Raw genomic sequence first — 21,638 nt, 5'->3', positions numbered from 1 at the left:
TCCGAAAGTCAATCATCCAAAACGTCAATCATCCGAAAGAATTCCAGTCGGCAAATTTAAGTTTTCGCCAGTGCTGTGGCGCTGCAATCTTTGGCTATGTCTTGGACTACTCAAATATTTTACGTTTTCAATACTAAATTAACTTTTGAAGTATAATTTTTTATTGTTTTTATATTTTTCAATATATTTATATTATTTGTACAAAATAAAGAAATAATTTTTAATGATACAATAGCCACAATTATTATTTTTAAAAATTTATGTTAGGCTTAACATCGATGAAAATTCAAGTCAAAGCGACATGCAACAGAAAAAAATTTCAATATAGGATAGGTTAATATATTTTTTTGTACATAATCGTTTATCCGAAAAATACGTTATCCGAAAACGTCAGTCCCCAATTGATGCAAATAAACGACGCTCTACTGTATATATTTTTAAATTTATGTTTGATTTAATTATATTTAAACTGGTTTTCCAAGATTCATAATTGAAAGTTATGTATTAAATTTATAAATAAAATGCTTTTAATAATAATTTGTGCATATAATCTATTTAAAAGAAAACAACTTGCTAAATTTTAGCTTCTGTACTTAGTTTAAATGATACGTTATCCTGATTTTATAAATAATGACCTTTCTGTGTAAGAGTAATTTGCATATTGTGTTAATATATATTTATGCTAGCTTCTATAATATATCTAGCTTCAGTGTGACATTAATTATGTATATCTACATGAATCAAATATAGTATATTGTATTACAAACATACAATAATCAAAAATATTTTACAGCAGTGCCCTGCAGCTTTTTATCACATAAAACACGTAGGTACTTTCCAGAATTCCATGACCCACCACAAGTAAAAATATATGAATTACAAAGTGCCTACCAATACAAATGACTGATTTACTGTTTTTTTACTTTGTGATGATATAAAAATATCTGGAATTAATTTATAATCAATTTTATTATTTTTACTTTATTTCTTAACCACCTGGAAACCACCCTGGATGAAGTATCACACAATCCTAGTGTGAAGAGCACATGATCAAGATCTCGTGATCATAGGTCATGCAACAGAGACATAATCTACTTATTGCTTCACAATGATGACCTTGATACACAACTCACCAAATTTACATGTGCCCATATTCTGTGAAATATGACTGCAAAGGTGTATTAGTTTGAAGCTTGTTAGAATTCCTTGTCACATCAGTGGCAATAAACACATAGTAGACAAATCATTGCCTCTTTTGAATCCACAATGTATTTATATTCACATTCCCACTATATACTCTGCACCTTTCCTCCTCTTGGATACACTGTGCCACAGAACACCTAGCATTATCTCATGGTACACTGATTGCAGAGCTCTGAGTAATGTAATGTAAAAAAATGTTGTATATATATTATATATATCTTTTACATAATATACTTGTATTTTTCAACAGCAATATTAAAAATTTTTATCACAAAATAAATCTTTAAAGATTAAAACCGATGAAGAACTGAAAACATGGTTCATACAATTCTCTGGATATTTATCTAAGAAAAGCATCAAGCAAATTCCAATGCAATTCAAAAAATGGTAGCAATGAAATACAATTTTGATAATCATCTCATAATAAAAAGTGTTACTGCAATATTAATAATAATAAATTTTGAATTTTCAGTTAAAAAAATGTAAAACTAGAAAAAATAAAAAGACAAATAATTCTATTAAATTACATATCATTGCATTAAGAGCGTTAAGCACAAAAAATAATTTCTTAACATCGGAAGAGTGATCTCTCAATAATTAAGTTTAAAATCCGGAACTTGTCTCTTCATATCACATGATTAAAATAATATCACATATTCAGTTTAATTTATCTTTTTGAATTTAAACAATTCTAACAATGTTTTGATTAAAATTTCAATTATTTTTAATTCAAAGAAAGAATATCTTTAAACAGCAAGAAATATTTGTATCTATGAATATGGTCTAATTTACAGACCTTTGTCAGGATTCTATATTAACAAGCTAATGGATTGGAATAACTCTTTCAATCAGATTACAAAATTTAAAAGGCTCAAACAAAAATTCATTAATTTGATAATTTATAATCCTGATGACAATCTATAAATTACGCTGAAAACATCAGAATCCAAATACTTCTTGTTATTAAAGGTGTTATTTCTTTAAATCTTAATTATAATAGCATTGTAGATGGTTACTGTCCATAAACAATGTATACCTCATTTTAATGGATTGACTAGCATGCCAGACTATCCGGGAGACCACAAAACCAGATATTTCCATATGTAAAAACAGCGTGCTGATTTACCCCAGGGAATGCCAGCATGTTGGTTTAAGTGAGGTTATACATCTCTCCAGAAGGCACATGACAGAAACAAACAAGATAGGTTGCATGATGTCTCACAGACACCAGTTTTATTCTAAAATTGCAAAATTATCAGCATTAAATCAAAAGCAAGCTACAATTACATGTTTAATTTCTGCATTTTGTCTTCTTTCTAATGATGTAAAGTATTCATGGATTGCCAAAAATGCATTTATCATAATTGATCTAAAAATGTAAAAAATAAACATATGAAATTTCAACACTGTAAATTATCTCTCAAATTTCACTGAATGACATCAGATTTGTTTGTAATTGGAAATTGATAAATTGTTCTTCAAAGTCAGGGTAGTAAAATTGTTACTTTTCCCACCAATTATCAGTGCAGTTAGTACCACCACTACTTCTAACATCAATAAACCACTAATATTATTGATTATATTACCATGTAAACAAAAACTCCTCTCTCTGTTATAAGTCTGTCAATTTACAATGTTATTGTTTTATTGTACTTAGAACAAGGTTTCCTTTAACATTTTGACAAGTTTTGCCAAATCTGATTACTTTAATCTTATTTCTATTTTTTATGCAATATAGTCATGCAGTTATGAAAAATTAGTATCACTCAAAATACAGCGATACCTCAGTTTTCGTCAATAATCCATTCAAAAACAATTGGCAAAAATCTGAAACCGACAAAAACCAAGGATATTATTTCCGTATGAATCAATGTAAATCCAATTCATTCATTCTAAACACTCCAAAATACATACCAAAAACACATTATATTTATAGAGAATAAATATAATGTTTAATACTAAAAACAATAAGAAATTAATATAAAATGAATATAAAAGTAGCCGATTTCAGCAATCTTAACGTCACTCTCATATTTTTCAATGATTTCCTTCCTCAACTCAATCATTCCTGGCCTTCTTTGAAGGGCTGCTTGCTCTGGAAGCTTTCTTTGGTCCTAAGATGGAGCAAAATGGAAAGGAAAGCAATGGAATTGTTTGGCTACAGCCATGGGTGATAATGCTCGTACAATGAGAACCAATGCCACACTGAGCAGGAAAATGCATGGGTTGCCCTTTGTTTTCGCAAAATTAGTGGCGAAGGCCACGCGAGCACACTAACAAAATCCAAGGCAACCAACAAAAACTGAGACAAATTTCTCGCAGAAAAAATTGACGATAACCAAAGTCAACGAAAACCGAGGTATTGCTGTATAGAAAAATCAAAATTTGCCGATTGTTTAATCAGGAATGTTTTCTATATGAGAAATGAAACAATCGAAGTAGTAATGTTTGGACCATCAAAAATTCAGCTATTTATGACATGATGTCAAATATGTAAATTTCTATCTTTATAATTTAAAAAATTCTCATAATTTTATCGAATAAATACATTTGCCTGAATAACATTGTTATGAAATAAACAAAACTCTTACAAGCTGCACAGTTTATATTATCAAAATTAATTGTTATATTTTTGTCGTACTGTGCTTTGTGTGACAATGTGATGTGTGAAAAGGCATGTTGCAAGCAAACACAGCAGTCTATTTGAAATGAACTGGAATTTATTTTTGTAGTCCAGGAATGGAAAAAAAAAAAAAAACAGACTATAAGCTGTGGTATTTTGTTTATAATTCATTTTAAACTGCTATCATGTCAAATTGTGCTCATTACATGCAATGCTTGCAAGAATTAACCTATGCAATTTTCCTCTAATTCTTTCATATGTGAGGAGGCACATAACATCTGTGTGATGCCAGCATTTTTTTTCTCATAAGGTATTTGTGCATCCAATTATATGTGGCATACCATCAATCCATAAAAATAGAACAACAACAGAGACAGCTCAGTTAAAAATATTTTTTCCATCAATAAATAATAATTATTAATAAGTTGAACATAAAAATTAAAACAAACAACATATTTTTTCTATTGTTTTCATTTTACACATCTATTGTTATAAATTCATTTAAAAAGTCAATTTTCATGTTATATTCAATAAAGGTACTGTTACTTTTATTGAATATAACTTGAAAATTGGCTTTGTAAATGAATTTAAAATATTATGATAAAAAATACATTACATTCTCATAAAATTATATCAATAAAATAAGTATATTAATATACAATATTGATTTCAATAACAGAGGGAAAGGTCATCCAAAAATTTTATTACTACAATTATTTTAAGAAAGCTATTTTAACAAAACTTGCCTTCTTTCAGATTCTTCAACCATTTGTGTTGCTAACAATTCTGCTTCTTGTGCTTTGCGTTCCATCATTATTTTTTCTTCTTCTGTCTAAAATTTTCAAATTTCATTTTAAAAACAAAAAACAAATGATTTTTGTATACTTTCACAAATTAATTTTTAAAATTTTTATCAGACAACTTTAATAGGTATCACTAGGATTATCATAAATATAACTAAATTGATTTAATTTAAAATGACCACAGTTAATTTTTCAAAATATGAAACTTTTGTTTCTTTAATAATTTTTAAAAATTAATTTTCATTTTACTGTTTATACTAAAATTTACAGCTAACCTTAATTGCACTTATTTTAATTCTTTGTATTTCTGCTTCAGCTTCAGCAGCTTTCTGTTTTAGTAACATAGCTTCCTCTTCTGCAAAACGAGATTTCTCAGCCAATAATTCAGCTGTTTCTTCTGACCTTCTCTGCAATTAAATATTTTGGTTCAAAATAATCTATATTATGGTTTTAAAATATTACCACCATTGAACATTGATCATCTCTGGTAATGTGGACTAGTGCTACTTCAGATAAAATAGATGGTGGTCATCGATTTTATCTGAAGTAGCATTGTTCCACATTATTTAGGAATTGGCCACAGCCATTTAGGAATAATAATTATGAATATAAAAGGTTTATGTGGTATGACACTTTTAAGCCTCTTTTTATATTTTAGCAAGTTTAATCATATACACAACAATAATTTTTACATCATTTATCATATAGCTAATATGGGTACAATAGTGATAAGAATAAGAATAAAAATGTGTATCATTGAAGTTACACTTTAATGAGAATGATTTGTCATGGTAAAAGAAACCATTTTGCAATACATTTTACTAAAACAGTAAAACATATTGCAAAATGGTTTCTTATATGACAAAAGCTTCCTTTTATGAATTACAATATAGGAAAAGTGATGTACTCACTTACAGATTCATCTCATATAATACAGAACTTTGGATAATGAGGGTTCTACTGTATTTCCACAAGAAAAATATATAGTTAATAAATTACATTACAAATTAAATAACTTTTCATGGAGGAATTAGGAAAAGACATGTCAGTTACAATGGAAAAAATATATAATTCACCAGAAAAAGAACTGAAAACATAAAACACACAAGACAAACTATTATAAATAAACAGATAAATGATGTTTTGATTTTAAACAACATAATTAACTGATCATAACACTTCATAAAATAATTATTTGATTAATCAAATCATGTAAAATTCATACAGAATTAAAATAATTAAATTTCCAATTTCAACTGATTTATAACACTAAAATAACCACTACAGTAAAATATTTTAAATAACTATAAAACTTTTCATAATTGATGAACATTTTTATAGTTCTTTAAACTATATATTTATAAAATTAAATGTGATGAAGCTGTTTTATAAGAATATATAATATTCCTTGATTTATGTGTTTTTTTTTGTATTTTGCACAACATTATATCATACAAATTTCTAAATATATTTTGTGTGTATATAAATTTAATCTTTTTTCAAATATCATTGTAAATATTAAATGTACTAAGATACAACTGCATAAAACAAAAAACAAAAGACATGCAAAATTTTTAAAAATTAAATTTAAAAACTAATTTAATAGATATTAATCAAAATAGTCAATAATTATATAACTGATAATCTACAATTCTTTATGAATTGTACATCTGATTAGTATAATAATACACTTGATAGGTATCAAGAGAGGCTGTTTGAGTTTATTTTAAAAAATTATTCTCACTTTACCACAGTATTTTCTTTATAACATCAATAAAGTTTCAAGTTACCTTATATATTTACTTATTGAATCTATACTTAATAATGTTTTCTAAATAATATATTATAACATAAAAATGTTTTTGTGATGTTCAAATTTATCAATAAACATTTTTTATTCTTTTCTTCTATATTGAAACTACTACAAACATAAATTCAAACCAATTCAAATTAAACTTTTCACACAGAATCTTAGTCTAACAAGAAAATAAAGATAACTGAGTAATAATCAGAACTGTCAATTGCTTGTATACAGCCCAAGATTGGAGAAGGCCCCTTATACCATTTTTTCTTTAAACAAATTAAATATGTAGAATGTTTCTTTATTACTAAAATGTAGTCTTAAAGATTTTATTTTTGTTATTAAAAAAATAGCATTAATTTATAGGAATAGAAACATCTACAATCCCCAAGTTTTCTCTGGGCTCAGGGAAAAATCTCCAGCTTTCCCTTCTAAACAGCCCTACTTATAATTATGAATAATAATTTGATCTCACAACCTCAATGCTGTATAAAATAAAAAAAACAGCTGGTATAATTAATGATAATAAATAAGGACAATAGTTCCAAAACTGCTAATAGACTACAAAACCAAATTATATTAAAATACAGGGTAATCATGATTTAAGTTTCACTTTAAAAAACTACTAAACCAAATCTTTACAAACCTGGAAATATTATGAAGGAAGTCATGGGATTTCATAACTGCAAAAAAATAATTAGTTCAAAAAGTCATCACCAAGAGGAAAATGGTGCTTTATGAATATCCCAGTGCTTTGAACTACTGTGGAGGCACAATACTGCACTTTAACTTCCAGGAAATGGTAAGTAGCACATTGAACATGTACTGCCAGTGTTATTTGTAAAATGTATTGTGATGTCAATACAAGGAATAAACCTTGATTTTTCCCTCTGGTGGGTCTTTTTGAACTAATTATTTTTTTGCAGATTATAAAATTCCATAACCTCCTTCATAATATTTCCAGGTTTGGAAACATTCGGTCTAGTAGTTTTCATTTTATAGGAGGTCCAAAGTGAAACTTAAATTATGATCACCCTGTATATCTGTCACAACTTTTGCCTGTTTATGACAGCTGATAATACAATTTAATTTAAAACATGATGATGATAATTAAAAAAAAATACTAACTAAAGCTTCTTGTGCCAGTCTAGCTTCTTCCTGATACTGCATCAACCTTTGTTCTAATTCAGCTTTCTCTCTTTGCACTTCTTCTCTTAATTGTTTTTCTCGAGCCAATTTGTTTCTTTCAACCTGAATTAAATTGAAAATAATAATTTTCGTAACTAAATTTTATATTAGAATATATAAATACATGTTTATTATTTCTTTAAGATAATAAATTATTATCTTAAAATAAATTATTGACTTTTTAACAAACTAAATCAATAGTTCTTCTCACCTGTATTATATTCATCAAATTGTAAGTTCATCANCCAACAGTGGTTAGCAAAAGTAATTATGAAAACTTTTTGACTTAAAATATTTAATTAAAATTGAAAACTCAGGCCTGTTAAGGCTTTGTATCTGGCTCACAGTCTTGATGATTTCTAAAGATCAAAATTTTTTAACATCTTGCAGGAATTAAAACAAAAAAAAAAAAATTCAAACATCTAACTGTTAAGGTATTAACTATCTGTTATGGGAACCAAGAATTAAATCTTGACTAGCAAACCCAGGAATTTTTTATAGGTTGATCTGCTGCCTTGGATATGTTGGATCCAGTTCCTCACCACTCAACTATATGCCATTATTGGCCTGGCTAGCACACAATGAACATGGAGAAAGCCCTCTTAAGCCTAGTACTCACATGTGAAAATGGACAATGAAAAAGTATGAATAAAAATTGCTGTTCCATTGTCTTTATGCATTGAATGTATCTGTATACAAAAACCAGAATATGGAATTGAAGAAATTGGATTGCCATCTGTGTGATAAAAATGGTGCCAAAGAATGTTGCTGGTTTATTAATTAAATTTTCTTTCTTTACTTTCAATTATGTCAGCAATAAAAAAAAAGATAAATTTGAATGAGAAAAATAGATATTTTGAAATAGATCAACAGATCAAACATTTCAAATTACAGTTGTCCCTCAATAGTCCGACGTTTTTTAATCCGACATGCTCAGTAGTCCGATGCACCTCCCGTCAAGGTACCTGTCCCCGTTACGTGCCTGCTTGCACAGAAGCATGTCGCGATGTGAATCTCCCCATCCAATTCTTACTCGATGACACACATTTCGTGTGTTTTATGTGAGCAGTTCTGTTCGAACAGTTGGAGTAGAGAATATTGTAAGTTACTGCTAGCAAAACAATGCAAAATATGTAATTATTTTTGGTAATCCGGACACTTTTGGTAATCCGACACCCCTTTGGTCCCATACCTGTCGGATTATCGAGAGACAACTGTACTTCAGTATCTGAATTACAACTATACAATCATGAGTTATTTCTGTTGTAAATTTGCAGACTAATTTGACCATTTATTATTTAATTAAGATAATAAATAGAACAAACCATACTTTCTAGGCAAGCTGACCATTACAGTTCAAATGTAATCATCCATGATGTTTATAGCATCATTACAAAATAACTTTATTACTCTAATGCAGTGATTTCCAAACTTTTTTCAAGCCACCACCCCCTTGTTTCCATAAACTTATACCAATGCCCCCTTTTCCTTTGTGTAAGAAAGTCTTGAAAATATTTTTAGAAAAAATTTTCTATGAACCTCACACTTTGCATCCTTATTGTATATTGTTCTCCACATCTGGAAACCATTAAACACAATATTTTTTCTAACTGGTTTTAACAGAGGAAAGAGAAAGGTTGTCAGTGACCCTAACCCTTGCCTATGGTAAGCATTTGGCCATTACCTTGTCTCTAGCACCCACCCTGCCATCCACTTGCTTCTTTTTGCCTCCTAGATTTACTGCCCACAGAGGAGCAGCAGCACCCACTTTGGGAACCACTCCTCTAATGTTTTTAGTTTCATTTTCAACAGCAGAAAAAATTAAAAATTTTCCAACTTTGTATTCCATCAACTTGTCATCAGTTTTAATGGTAAATATTTCATCATTTTATATTTTTTGTGTCCATTTCTGTTCACGTGATTTGAAATGGATCATTTTTTGTGTCCATTTCTGTTCACGTGATTTGAAATGGATCATTTTTTGTGTCCATTTCTGTACAAGTACTAGATCTTAGTGTCCACAGGACAGAAAAAGTGAAAAATAAGAAAAACTTTATATTAATATATAATCTTAATTTTTTACATAATTTTAACTTACTTGTCTTCTCAATTTTTCCTCTTTAGCTTGTGCCTTCATCTGTTGGACTTCCATAGAATCTGGTTTTCTTCTTCTCATAAACAAATCATGATTTCCAATACAAAGATCAAGAATCTGAATTTTCAAGTAAAAATAAGTATATTGGTAATATATTTTAATACTGCTGTTTATAATAATAAATTTATTAAGCTGACTCAAAAATTTTCTAAAAGTTTAAATTACACAGATGTCAGTTCTTCAAAATTTATAAAGAATTATTTATCTTTAAATATAACAAACATTTGAAGATAAAACAAACTGTTTTATTTTTCTAAATCCTTCACACTTCAATAGGATTATTTTAAATATTTGCAGTAAGACATTTTATTATAAAGTACAAACAACAAACTCTATTGGAAAATGTCTTTATTCTTTATTATATTTTAAAATGTTCTTGTTAGTGTGTATATAAGAATTTTAATAAAAGTAGATATGTTTTGGGTTTTGTCTTCAAGTGTTTATTACATTTTAATTGAAATAGAATCCTGAAATTACAATTACAGTTTTTAAAACTTCTTTAACTTTACTGAATTAATTTATATTTTTTTATTTTTCAAATAAATTTAAACACACTATATTAAAATGTTCAGCTTTTTTATGTTAGTGTGTTTTCTGAAAATCCTATTATTATCTTTAACTTGATTTTTTTATAGTTTGATTGACTGACTGTTAATTTAACTGAAACATAAATTATTTGTTATACACTTGATTATTTAAGTGATTTGTTTCATGAGAAAGAAAAAATTCCAAAAACTGTATTAAAAAAATTTGATTTTTATAAATAATTAAGAAAACATGTTTTTAGAAAATGTGCATTCATTTCCAAATGTTTTATTTGGAGAAAAAGTAACATAATACATTACAAAAGTTTCTTTTAAATTCAAACTTTTTGAAATTTTCAGAAACTGAAATCAACAGAAAAATTAAATATATAAACTTAAAGCCAAATGTTATTAATCAAAGACAAACAATTGTTGTAATGAATTGGGCTATTTTTTGCTAGTAGCCAAAAATAGCTCAATTCATTACAGTGATCATTTGACTTAGAAAAAATAAAATGTAAAGAAAGAATGTTGTTTTTATAGTAAAAAAATAAAAGTGAAACAGTTACTATACTTACAGTAAGAATATTTACAATAATTTGGTAAAAATGCAAAAAAATTAAAATATTTTCATAAATACAGGATTACTACTAAAATTTTTGTTTTATATTCCCTGATTTTCCCTGACCAACTTTGTTCAAACTCCAACCCTCACATTTCTTATGGTGTGGAATATTAACATAATAAAACAGCATTTTACCATGAGCATTGAGTACATCTATTCCTCTTTTTGCACAATTGATATGTTCCAAAGACTGTGCCAAAAAGTATAGTACATGCATCTTGTAGTAAAATATTTGATAGGATCCACAACTTCAATGTAATGAAAAAATAAACACTTTACAAACAAAACAGGAGCTTTTTTTTTATTTTATCATCATTTATCGTTATTATTTGTATGTAAACACAAGGAAGTATAAAATCAACAAACAGTATTCTCTGATATACAAATAGTACTGTACTGTGCTTAAAAAGATGAACCACTCGACTTAGAAACATGTAAATTTATAACCAATCTTTCAACAAAAGGGGGGCAATTGTTTTAAAATAGTAATATAATTTAAACAAAAAGTTAAATTTACAAATTTTTAAATAAAGCGTTTTTTTCTATGTAAAAAAGATCAGGCTATTTAGTTGATATTCAAAACTATAACATATTACAGTATTATTACAACAGATATGATCAATGTTGACAGTTTTTAAGCCCTAAATTTGCCAAAATCACTGATATTTGTTACCCAACTTTAAGTCTATTAAACTAATTATTAAACTATGTAGCAAAGTGCAGGAAATTAATGAATTCTGTAGTCTGTTACAAAAGTATAAATTTATACCTTAATAAATTTTATAAAAATTTAATATACTGGAAAGAAATTATAAATTATGTTTTGTTAGACAATAAAAATTATTAAAATAAAAAATGATAAATATTTGTAAGTTATTGGTATTATTTATCAATTTTTGCACTTTGTTCTCATTTTTTAAAATCAATTTATTGACACCTAACCTTGAATTGAGAGTGTAAACGATAATTTTGGGGGGTTGGAAAGGGTTAAAATATTTCAGAAAAATTTTAATTGATGTTACATTATCAAGAGTATTTGCAGATAATTCTCTCAAATTCACAATAAAGTGTTTTTAAAATCTCAAAATGTTTAAAATTTAAATATTGTGATTGATCTGGCAGTATATTATACAGTAGAGCATCGTTTATCCGAATCAATTGGGGACAGAGGTTGTTCGGATAACTTATTTTCGGATAACCGATTACGTACGAAAAAATATATTAACCTATCCCATGTTGAAATTTTTCTCCATTGCATGTCGCTTTGCATTGAATTTTCGTCGATGTTAAGCCTAAAGAAAACTTTTTAAAATAATAATCGTGGCTATTGTATCGTTAAAAATTATTTCCTTATTTTTTACAAACAAAATAAATATATTGAAAAATATAAAAACAAAAAAATTTATACTTTAGAAGTTGATCTAGTATCAAAAACGTTTGATTCAGCACAATGCACAGTCCTCAGGAAAACACCACACAAAAGTGCCAGTGCTGCCAGCTAAAACACACACACCAACAAAAAAAATTTTGGAGTAGCCCAAGATATAGCCAAAGATTGCAGTGCCACAGCACTAGCAAATATTTAAAATTGCCGACTGGAATGCTTTCGGTTAACCGACGTTTCGGATAACCGGCTTTTGGATAAACGACGCTCTACTGTATTAGGAACTGTTTTGATAGAAGAATGGATTCTGCTATATTTGTAATAAAGGTTGCAGCATTACATCTTGCTACCTGCAGACAGCTAAACTTGGTCAGCCATATTACGCAAACAAAATCAACAATGCAGCTAAGCAGACAAATTCCTTGACTTTTTGACAATTTTCGACAAATTCCCTGAATTTCCATAATTTTTTTCCAAACACTAATGAAAATCCCCGACTTTCCAGGTGCATAGGAATCCTGTAAATATAAAATGGTTAAAAAAACCAATATGTATAAATGGAAAAAAAAATTAGATTGTCAACTTGCAACAATAAGCTTTGGTGATTTGGAGTTTATATATATAGGCATAATATGCATTTTTACAAAACTGCACAACCCCAGACTTATTATTATTTTTCTTAATATGGCTAAGATTCAAGTAAATGAAAAAAATATTAAAATGAAATAGTTAAATTTATAATCAATGCTAAGTTGTTTTCATTAAATGTATTAATTTTTCACATTGCAAATCAAAATATTACAAATTTATAAATCAACAGAAATAACATGCCATTTAAATTATCCTGCAATGAACAAAAAAGATGATAGTCTGAGGGAGCAATATCTGGAGAATATGCAGGGTGACTCAAAACATCCAAGTTAAAGTCTAGAAGGTTTTGGTGCATGTTTAATAATGTGTGATCTAGCATTATCATGATGAAATACCACTCCCTGTCGATTTGCAAGTTCTGGACATTTTTGATGCACTACAGCCTTTAGTTCATCCAGTTGAAGACAATATTTATTGGAATTAATTGTTTGGTTGTTGGGTAAAGTTCATAATAAAAAAAACCCCTTTCCAGTCCCACCAAACTGAAATCATGACTTTTCTGAGATGCAAACAAGCTTTAGGTTGCAGCAATGAAGGATCACCTGACTTACTCTAAGATCTCTTGCATTAAATATTGCTGTAAATGATCCATTTTTCATCACCTGTTATTAACTGCTTTAAAAAGGGATCGTCTTCTCTGCATTTTAAAAGTGAATCACATACAGAAACACGCACAGTAAGGTTTCGTTCACTTAACTGATGGGGGAACCCAAACGTCATAACAGGAAGTGGAAGTGTATCCAAGGCTAGCCAAATCAGGATGGCTCAATCAAAATGGGCTAGCCTTGAAGATTTTTCCCTTGAAGATTCACCTCAATCAGGATGCATCCTGATTGAGGTGAATCTTCAAGGGAAAAATCTCCCTCCCTAAATTTTGAAAACCATTTCTGGCATGTTTGATCAGTAACTGCATCCTCCCCATATACAGCATATATCTTTTTTTGAGTTTTTGACGCATTTTTTCCTTTTTGGAAATAATAGAGCATGAGATGTCAAAATGCATCTTCTTATACTGAATTTTAATGTTTTTTTTTCTTAAAAGATAACAAAATTTTAAAAAATAGCTGTAATTAAACTTACGTAATAAATATGCAAATATTCGTAATTCAACCAAAACAAGTTAAAACTTGACAAGCACGACAGAGGCACCATAGACGAGCGATTATGTAAATACCCAAATGAACTTTCAATTCTACCAAATATACTGATCATCATAATAAAACTTCAATTTGCAATTACTTTTTTTAATATAATATCTGGACAGAAGGAAAAAAATATATATATTCTGATATACTTTTGATCTTATCTATCTTNATCAGATAAATTATAAATTAAGTCTAAGAACACTCTATTAACAATTTACACACCACAAATAAATAATTAAATAAAAATATTAATTAAATGTTTGATACATTATTAATTAAATTTATTTTTTAATTTCCTTTCAATGAATTTTATCGTTTTTTCGTTATTTTTAACGCTTTTTTTCCACAGGTTTATTGATTATTTTTGTCTTATCGATTTTTCTGAATGGTTTAGTTTGCCGCTCGACACTTCAGATTTCAGTGTAGATATACTACCTGGAAAAAAAGGAAAAGAAAAAAGAACACTTTGTATCAGCTTCCGGATCATAACAGATAAATTTCAAGATATTTCTTAATGGAAAACACTTTTCTATCATTTTTTTTTTAATCTCTTTATTTTTGATTAGAGGATTTATTGTTGTTAATTAAATCTTTGTAACGTTCATTTCTAGATAACACTAACGTTTTTCCTACAATCATCACAGGAAAACTTGTAAATCTACCTCACTAAATCTTATTGAACTTCACGATTTATCTTTTTTTTTATGAATTTATTAAATCAGATCTTTAAAGATTGAATTTTTTTCGTTACGACTACTATTGTTAATAAATTGATTTTTTTCTATAATGTTAACATTAAAATGTAAAAAAAAGGGAATAGAAATAAATTGAAATATTTTATTTTTATGACTTCTTGAACGTAGAACATTTTAAAAGTTTCTAAGTTACTTACGTTCCAAAGTTAAAAGTCCCAGTTTATGTAACCTAATTCATTTTATTTTTATGACTTCTCAAACGTAGAACATTTTAAAAGTTTCTAAGTTACTTACGTTCCAAAGTTAAAAGTCCCAGTTTATGTAACCTAATTTGTTTTCTTAAATTTTATCAAAATATTGTGTATGAACACAATGTTTTGATAAAAATTTTAGAAATCTAATAAACATATTAGAAATTATCAAATATATCAATTCATAAACATAGCAATAAACTCTCATTGTGTACAGAAATTTGATTGTTAAGTGTGTGAAAAATTTTAAATATTCTTTGAAGTATCAAACTTCAAAGAATGTTTGTTTTTAAATTAGTTTTAATGGTAACAATCTAATTCTTTTAAGAAATAAAATTTTTAATTATATATGATTTTTATTTACAACTAATGTTACTTTATTGCTATTTAACATTAATTTTTAATTACTTACTTTTTTATCATCAAATGATATATTCCTAATCTCACTCCAAGGAAAATTAATTTTTGGTGCTAATTTGTTATTTTTTTCATAAATATTCAATCCTAATGCAGTGACTCCTAACCATAATTCACTATCTTTTTTATTCTATTAAATTAAAAGAAGAAAAAAAATTATTATTCTTAAAAGTTCAAAATATAAATTATTCAAAATTTTTAATTAGTAATCTATGATTCATCTAAACCAGAGCATCTGAAACTGTAGGTTGCATAATTGAATTTCAGGGTCACGAAAACTTTGGCAACTGTTCACAAAGGATGTCACTTCAATGTTCCTGTGTCAGCTTCTCCAACAGTGGTTAGCAAAAGTAATTATGAAAACTTTTTGACTTAAAATATTTAATTAAAATTGAAAACTCAGGCCTGTTAAGGCTTTGTATCTGGCTCACAGTCTTGATGATTTCTAAAGATCAATATTTCTAACATCTTGCAGGAATTAAAACAAAAAAAAAAATTCAAACATCTAACTGTTTATGTAAGTCATAAAGGTCTGGCAGCATGAGGCCTTTGTTAGAGCTTTTTTTAAATTACAGTATGTTTTTGGTTTACAGAGTAATATTGAATACAGTCTGAATCTGATATTCATGTGTTTGGCACTTTGCTGCATTTGAGTTTGAGATCCTTGACATATGTTTAGGCAATCAGTGACTGGCTTGTGACAAACAATCTTTTGAAAATGAGAGATGATGACCAGAATATACCCCCTAGTCTTCTTCCCTAGCCCCTAGAAGTGCTTTCCCTGGACCATTGCTGCCAATATGTTGTATATAGTGAACACAACTCGATTCACTTTCCATGATCTCACAAAATGAAAATTTATCTTCTCTTGGCCTATCACACAGACTTATTCAAACTGAGTTAGTTGTTTCTGATATGCAGTTCATTGTCACCTTTGAGGCATTCTATATGTTGTAACTAATGTCACCCCCAACTTTTTAGTGACACTAATACTTATAAACAGCTCCACATATGTATTGATACTTCTAATTTGCATTTGCTGTGGCACTGTGAGTTGTGCCCTTGAATCTGGTATCATATAAATAAATGTATGTGTAATTTTTTGTTCACCTAGTATAACTCATTATTGGTGTTAGGATTTCCTTTTCCGGCAGTATAGAATAGAATAGAATGTTTATTAACGTAATAGGCAATAGCCTGTTACAAGGGGGATGTTTATACAATTATTAGAACTTTACATAAATTAACTTTTCGATGAGCATTCGCCTTCAGTCTGTTACAATCAGGGTGGTTGGATTTCACAATTTCTTGATTATCTACAAAGATTTATTTCTACATCTAATTATATTTTAACTTATACATCACATTCAGTATGTACTGTACCTTTTTACCCGTTTTAAAAACACTTCAAATTTATTCATTATTCCGTATACAGTATCTCAATGTTTTTACATTACATAGATCTTATTTTCGTTATTAAATTTATATTTACGAGTATGATAGCTACTTCAACATAGTAGATTAATTTATTCTTGTTTCTTCATTTTTTGCTTTACTAAATACTATGATTAAGTGTTTATTAGCTATTAACTTTGACTGTCACTTCAAATTATCATACAGATTTCCGTAGAACCAATTATAATGTAAAAGGCTATGAATTTCTTTAGTAAGACTTTATAATTTTTCCGCAAAGACCCTATATTCACCAAAACCCTATTGGACAGAATTTTTTTTATTTTTTATTTTTGTCTTTGTTAGTCTCTCTCATATTTTTACTACCATTACATTACTAACATTTTTTCTTTTACTTTACTATTTTCCTGTTTTACTAAGCTTTTATTACAATTTTTTTCAATTACTGTTATCTTATTAAAGGAATATAAACTTAATTCGGTATGATTCTCTTGTCAGACCTGTTATTTTTAATCGTCTGTCTATTTCTAAGAGAACAATCCATTTGAAGAATCTTGTTTGTATTCATATCAATTGTATATATTATATTATCCTTAATATAGTAATCATCTCTTATTAATATTTTATTTTTAGTAGTTTTTTCCACTTTAATTTGATCCTGTAGTTTTTTTCTTCTAATTCTTGATCTAATACACAAATCCGTTGTAATTATTATTTTTTTCTCGGTTTCATTAACAATTTTTGGTTTCAAAGTCCAAAATCTTTTGAGAACTAAATTTCTATCTTTTACAGATTCCAGAATTACTTTTATTATTAGGTTATTCTTACTATTTTTAAGTTGAACTAGTCCTTCAATTTCTATATTTTTTAGACCTAATTCTTCGTTAATAAATTGTTTGATTTCTTGAACAACGTTCCATGTTTTAACCGGAAAATTAAAAATTATTATATTCTTATTTGTAGTCTCATTTACCAATTTATCAAATTCGAATTCCAACATACCTTTTATCTTTTCGTTATTTTTATAATTTTCTTCTAATTTTTGTATCTTGTAACCAATTATCTTCATCTCTTCTTTATAACTATTATTTTCTTCTTTTATCTTATTAACTTCAGCTTTTATTGATTGAATTTCTAAGTTTAACTGGCAAAATTTTTCCTGAATTAATTCATATATAGATCTTAACGTATATTGTGAATCGTCAATACCTTGTTTTTCGGTTTCTTTTGCCGGTTTAAAATAATCCTGAATTTTCGAATTTCTCGGGGTCCCATTATTTCTTTCTACCTTTTCTTCAATTTGGTATTCCTCACTTAAAATTTCCAGTAACTGTGTTTCCCTTTCTTCATCCTTGTGACTTTCCTTCCTAGGTCTGCCCCGCCCCTTTTTTTGCATATCCAACTGACTTGACTGAAGTGGTGAGCGGGGGAGAGGACCAGGATTTATTTCAATTCCGGCAATTATTAATAGTATTTTAATCATTCCCAATGTTAAATTAATGTCAACAGCTCTAATTTGTACATACCACATTGCGTAATTTTTTGTTATTTCCATCTCAAACTTGTTCTACCAACCTCTCAAAAAAAGTTCACTCGCACAGTTGACAGCTCTGACACACCCCCTTTCTGGCAGTATAAATAGCTTAAAGATTTCTATTAGTTTAATAAACAAAATTTTACATAAAAAATTCTATTCCAATTTTATTATATCATGTTAAATTATTATTTGTATTTGCTGTAACATAAATTTTTTGTTTTCAAATCTTATAAATTTTGAAAATACTTGAATATTACCAATCAATGTCAAATACAATTGATTATGTGAATTTAAAAAATATAGTTTTATACTAAGTGACATCACTTAAAAACAGAATATTGTTAATAATTAAGTATTGATTTTCTTTAAATGGATTTGTCAATTAAAACATCTGCAAAAATTAAAGAATAAATTTTATCAGCTATAACACATACTGAACTTTACTAATTCTATTCTATATACTTATTGATTTTAACTTAAATCAAAGTGAATGACAGACATCTAAATCCAAAATCTTTCCTAATCTATTCCAAATTAAATAATGCTCTTATATATACATGAAGTACATCCATACATAATGCAAACTTATATGCAACTATTTATAATGCATAAATGCAAGTTATAAAATACATGTATTTTTAGATGCTGATGAAAATAGCAATATTTATTTTATATTTAATTAATTAATTTACATGAAACTGGAAGAAAAGAATTGGCTCGAAGCAAGACTCAAACCTGCAACTCTTGCTTACCATGCGGATGCATTGCCAGTTATGCTATCTAGACCTTCAGTCCAATCTTCTCTTCTGGCATATGTAAGTTAAGATATAACCATCCAAAATTTAGCCCGATTATTTACGGCAGTTGTAGGTGTATTTGCTTAAGATATTGGGTTTCGATTGATCTGTATATTTGTTAAATTAACTTTAAACTTTCTGAGAAACATAATTTCTGACCCATCCTCTTTGGAATACAAGGCTTTCTAACCTTGAAGAAGTTCTCATCGATCAGATCACCAATTTATAGTTGGTTCACAAAACTGGAGTGTCTTTTTAATAGAATAGGTATCTCACTTTCTTTAATAGATTCATTTTCAGAAGTTTTAAAATATATAAATACAATTTTACATGAGTTTGACAATCTTTAACTGAGAGAAGAAGGGACAGGGTTCTCAAAGCTAAGTATCATTCATGGTACTTAGAAATATTAGACAACAACCAGTGTTTTACACCTGTTATCAGCAGCTACCATTTATAGTTAAAAAACAATCATCCAGATTCACCTTAAGTTTCATTTAAGATGGAAGCACTTGTGTATTGATCTATGTTCATCAGAAATGTGTCCTTATTGCAAGAATGGAAATNTATCAACAAATAATATAAAAATTTTTAATATAAAATTTTGAAAAATAAGTGCAAATAAATAATTAAAATAAATTTATACTTACGTGGATTGGAAAATAATTTACTCCATACATATCTAAATCTTGTGCTATCTTTAAATATTCCATCTCAGCTTCATCCCTAACAAATAAATTAATTATTTTTTATCCTAAATAAATTTAATTATTTATATTTGAATTATAATTACTATAATTTATTAAAATTAATCAAAGTATATTTCTAAAACTTTTAAAATTCTTATTGTTCATTTGTGTCAATCAAACTTTGCCTTCAATAGTGATTTTAATGAAAACCTTTAAAGAAATAGTAATGAAATTATTTAATTTATAAGAAATTAGCATTGTAATACACACTATATAAACTACAATCACATTATAAAAAATAATAAAAATCTTCTAGAAATGTTACATGAAGAATGCTCATTAATAACATCAGCAATTGCAAATGAAAATTTTTTTTAGCATTTGATCTACCAAATTCTCTTTAATATGTAATGATCATTATAGTTCTCTAACAGTATTACTATTCTACAAAATTCAGTATATTATAAGTTAATAAAAATCCAGGACAAATATACAGTACAATTAAAACTGTTATGGAATAGAAGAAACTCTAAACAAACAAAAAAATTTTAAAAGTATCTTTATAATTTGAACTTTTTCATACATTTCAGACAATAATGCCACACACCAAAAAAGTTAATGTTTATTTTGACAATCTTTTCTGTCTCAATATGTAAATGATGTTGTTTTCTGGCACAAGTTCCATTTGAGCTAAATTGTGCCATGATCCTGTACAGAAGAAAGCATAAGAGAAACAAATGACCATTAGTGTTAAAAGCCAACTGCAATAGTCATGCCAGTCATCTATCTATCTAACTCTGTTCTGGAGAAATTTTTTTAACTGAAATAACATGACTTACAGTCCAGACCAAAAGTTCATATTTAGTTATTGTGTCTCTAGTCCCTAAGCTTTCCATATCTAGTTTCAACTTTCATCCAACTACATTTTTGAGATTAAGGAAGGACAGAGAGACACTAGACAGATGCCTGTAGAAATTTATAGGTCTGCAATTTGAAAACTGCATCCCACCTACATCCTATGTAAATGGTGTAAAGAGCCAGTTATAACATAACAGATATAAAAAAGATAACAACAGCATATGGTAAGTAGGTAAAAGCAGAAGGAACAAGGATTAAAATCATAGCAACTGTAAAACATTAACCCCTTCTGAGCCGCGCTTGAGTGTGACTCGAGCGCGTTTTTTAGCGTTACATCGTTAAGGCCACTTTTGAAAAAATTAGTTTTTTTGAATTTTTGGAATGTTTTTTATGTCCCCAAATTTTTTCAGAATTTTTTGCGCACGCGAAAAAATTTTATCGCGATTTTAATTTTCCTTTGATAAGGCTCGATTAAGGCTTAATGTTTTTTTAATGGGAGTTTTTTATCAAAATTAATTTATCATTCTAAAGTTGTAGCGCACCGATTTTCCTTCGGTAAAGTTATTTAAAGCTGCTTTCTGATGTCAAAAACGACTTCCGATAGTTTTTTAATTTTTTTAATTAATAGATTTTATTATATAGAAGTTTAATTAATTAGGGGGGGTCGGAAATCGCAATAAAAATTATAATTTTTTTAAAATATTTAAAAATATACCGCCAGATTGAAGTCACCCTACTTTAAACCCTTGTCCTCCCGCGATGTCTATGAGAATGTCCCGGGAAATCGGACTCCAGCTGTGTTCAAGGTCACCCAGCTGTGTAAACAATGACTCATCGGTGTTACATTTCACAGACAGGCGAAACAAAGGAAAATAAAAT

General features: G+C 27.9%; 1 protein-coding gene across 1 annotated transcript in view; it reads right to left on the bottom strand.

The window, feature by feature from the left end:
* The window catches only part of LOC111632693 (merlin-like), a 54,496-nt gene that overhangs the window by 5,401 nt on the left and 27,457 nt on the right, over window positions 1-21,638 (bottom strand). Inside the window, exons 6-12 of the mRNA XM_023377194.1 lie at window positions 19,863-19,938; window positions 15,461-15,595; window positions 9,717-9,905; window positions 7,559-7,681; window positions 4,905-5,036; window positions 4,573-4,658; window positions 2,491-2,572 (exon numbers count right to left, since the gene is read on the bottom strand). Of these exons, the coding sequence (XP_023232962.1) occupies window positions 2,491-2,572; window positions 4,573-4,658; window positions 4,905-5,036; window positions 7,559-7,681; window positions 9,717-9,905; window positions 15,461-15,595; window positions 19,863-19,938 (823 nt within the window). The remainder of the gene's footprint in view (window positions 1-2,490; window positions 2,573-4,572; window positions 4,659-4,904; window positions 5,037-7,558; window positions 7,682-9,716; window positions 9,906-15,460; window positions 15,596-19,862; window positions 19,939-21,638) is intronic.

The sequence above is a fragment of the Centruroides sculpturatus genome, unplaced genomic scaffold (genome assembly GCF_000671375.1).
Source record: "Centruroides sculpturatus isolate CEXI.00-Female unplaced genomic scaffold, Cexi_2.0 scaffold480, whole genome shotgun sequence".
In the NCBI taxonomy this organism is placed as follows: domain Eukaryota; kingdom Metazoa; phylum Arthropoda; class Arachnida; order Scorpiones; family Buthidae; genus Centruroides; species Centruroides sculpturatus.
This window is presented reverse-complemented; position numbering and strand designations above follow the sequence as displayed.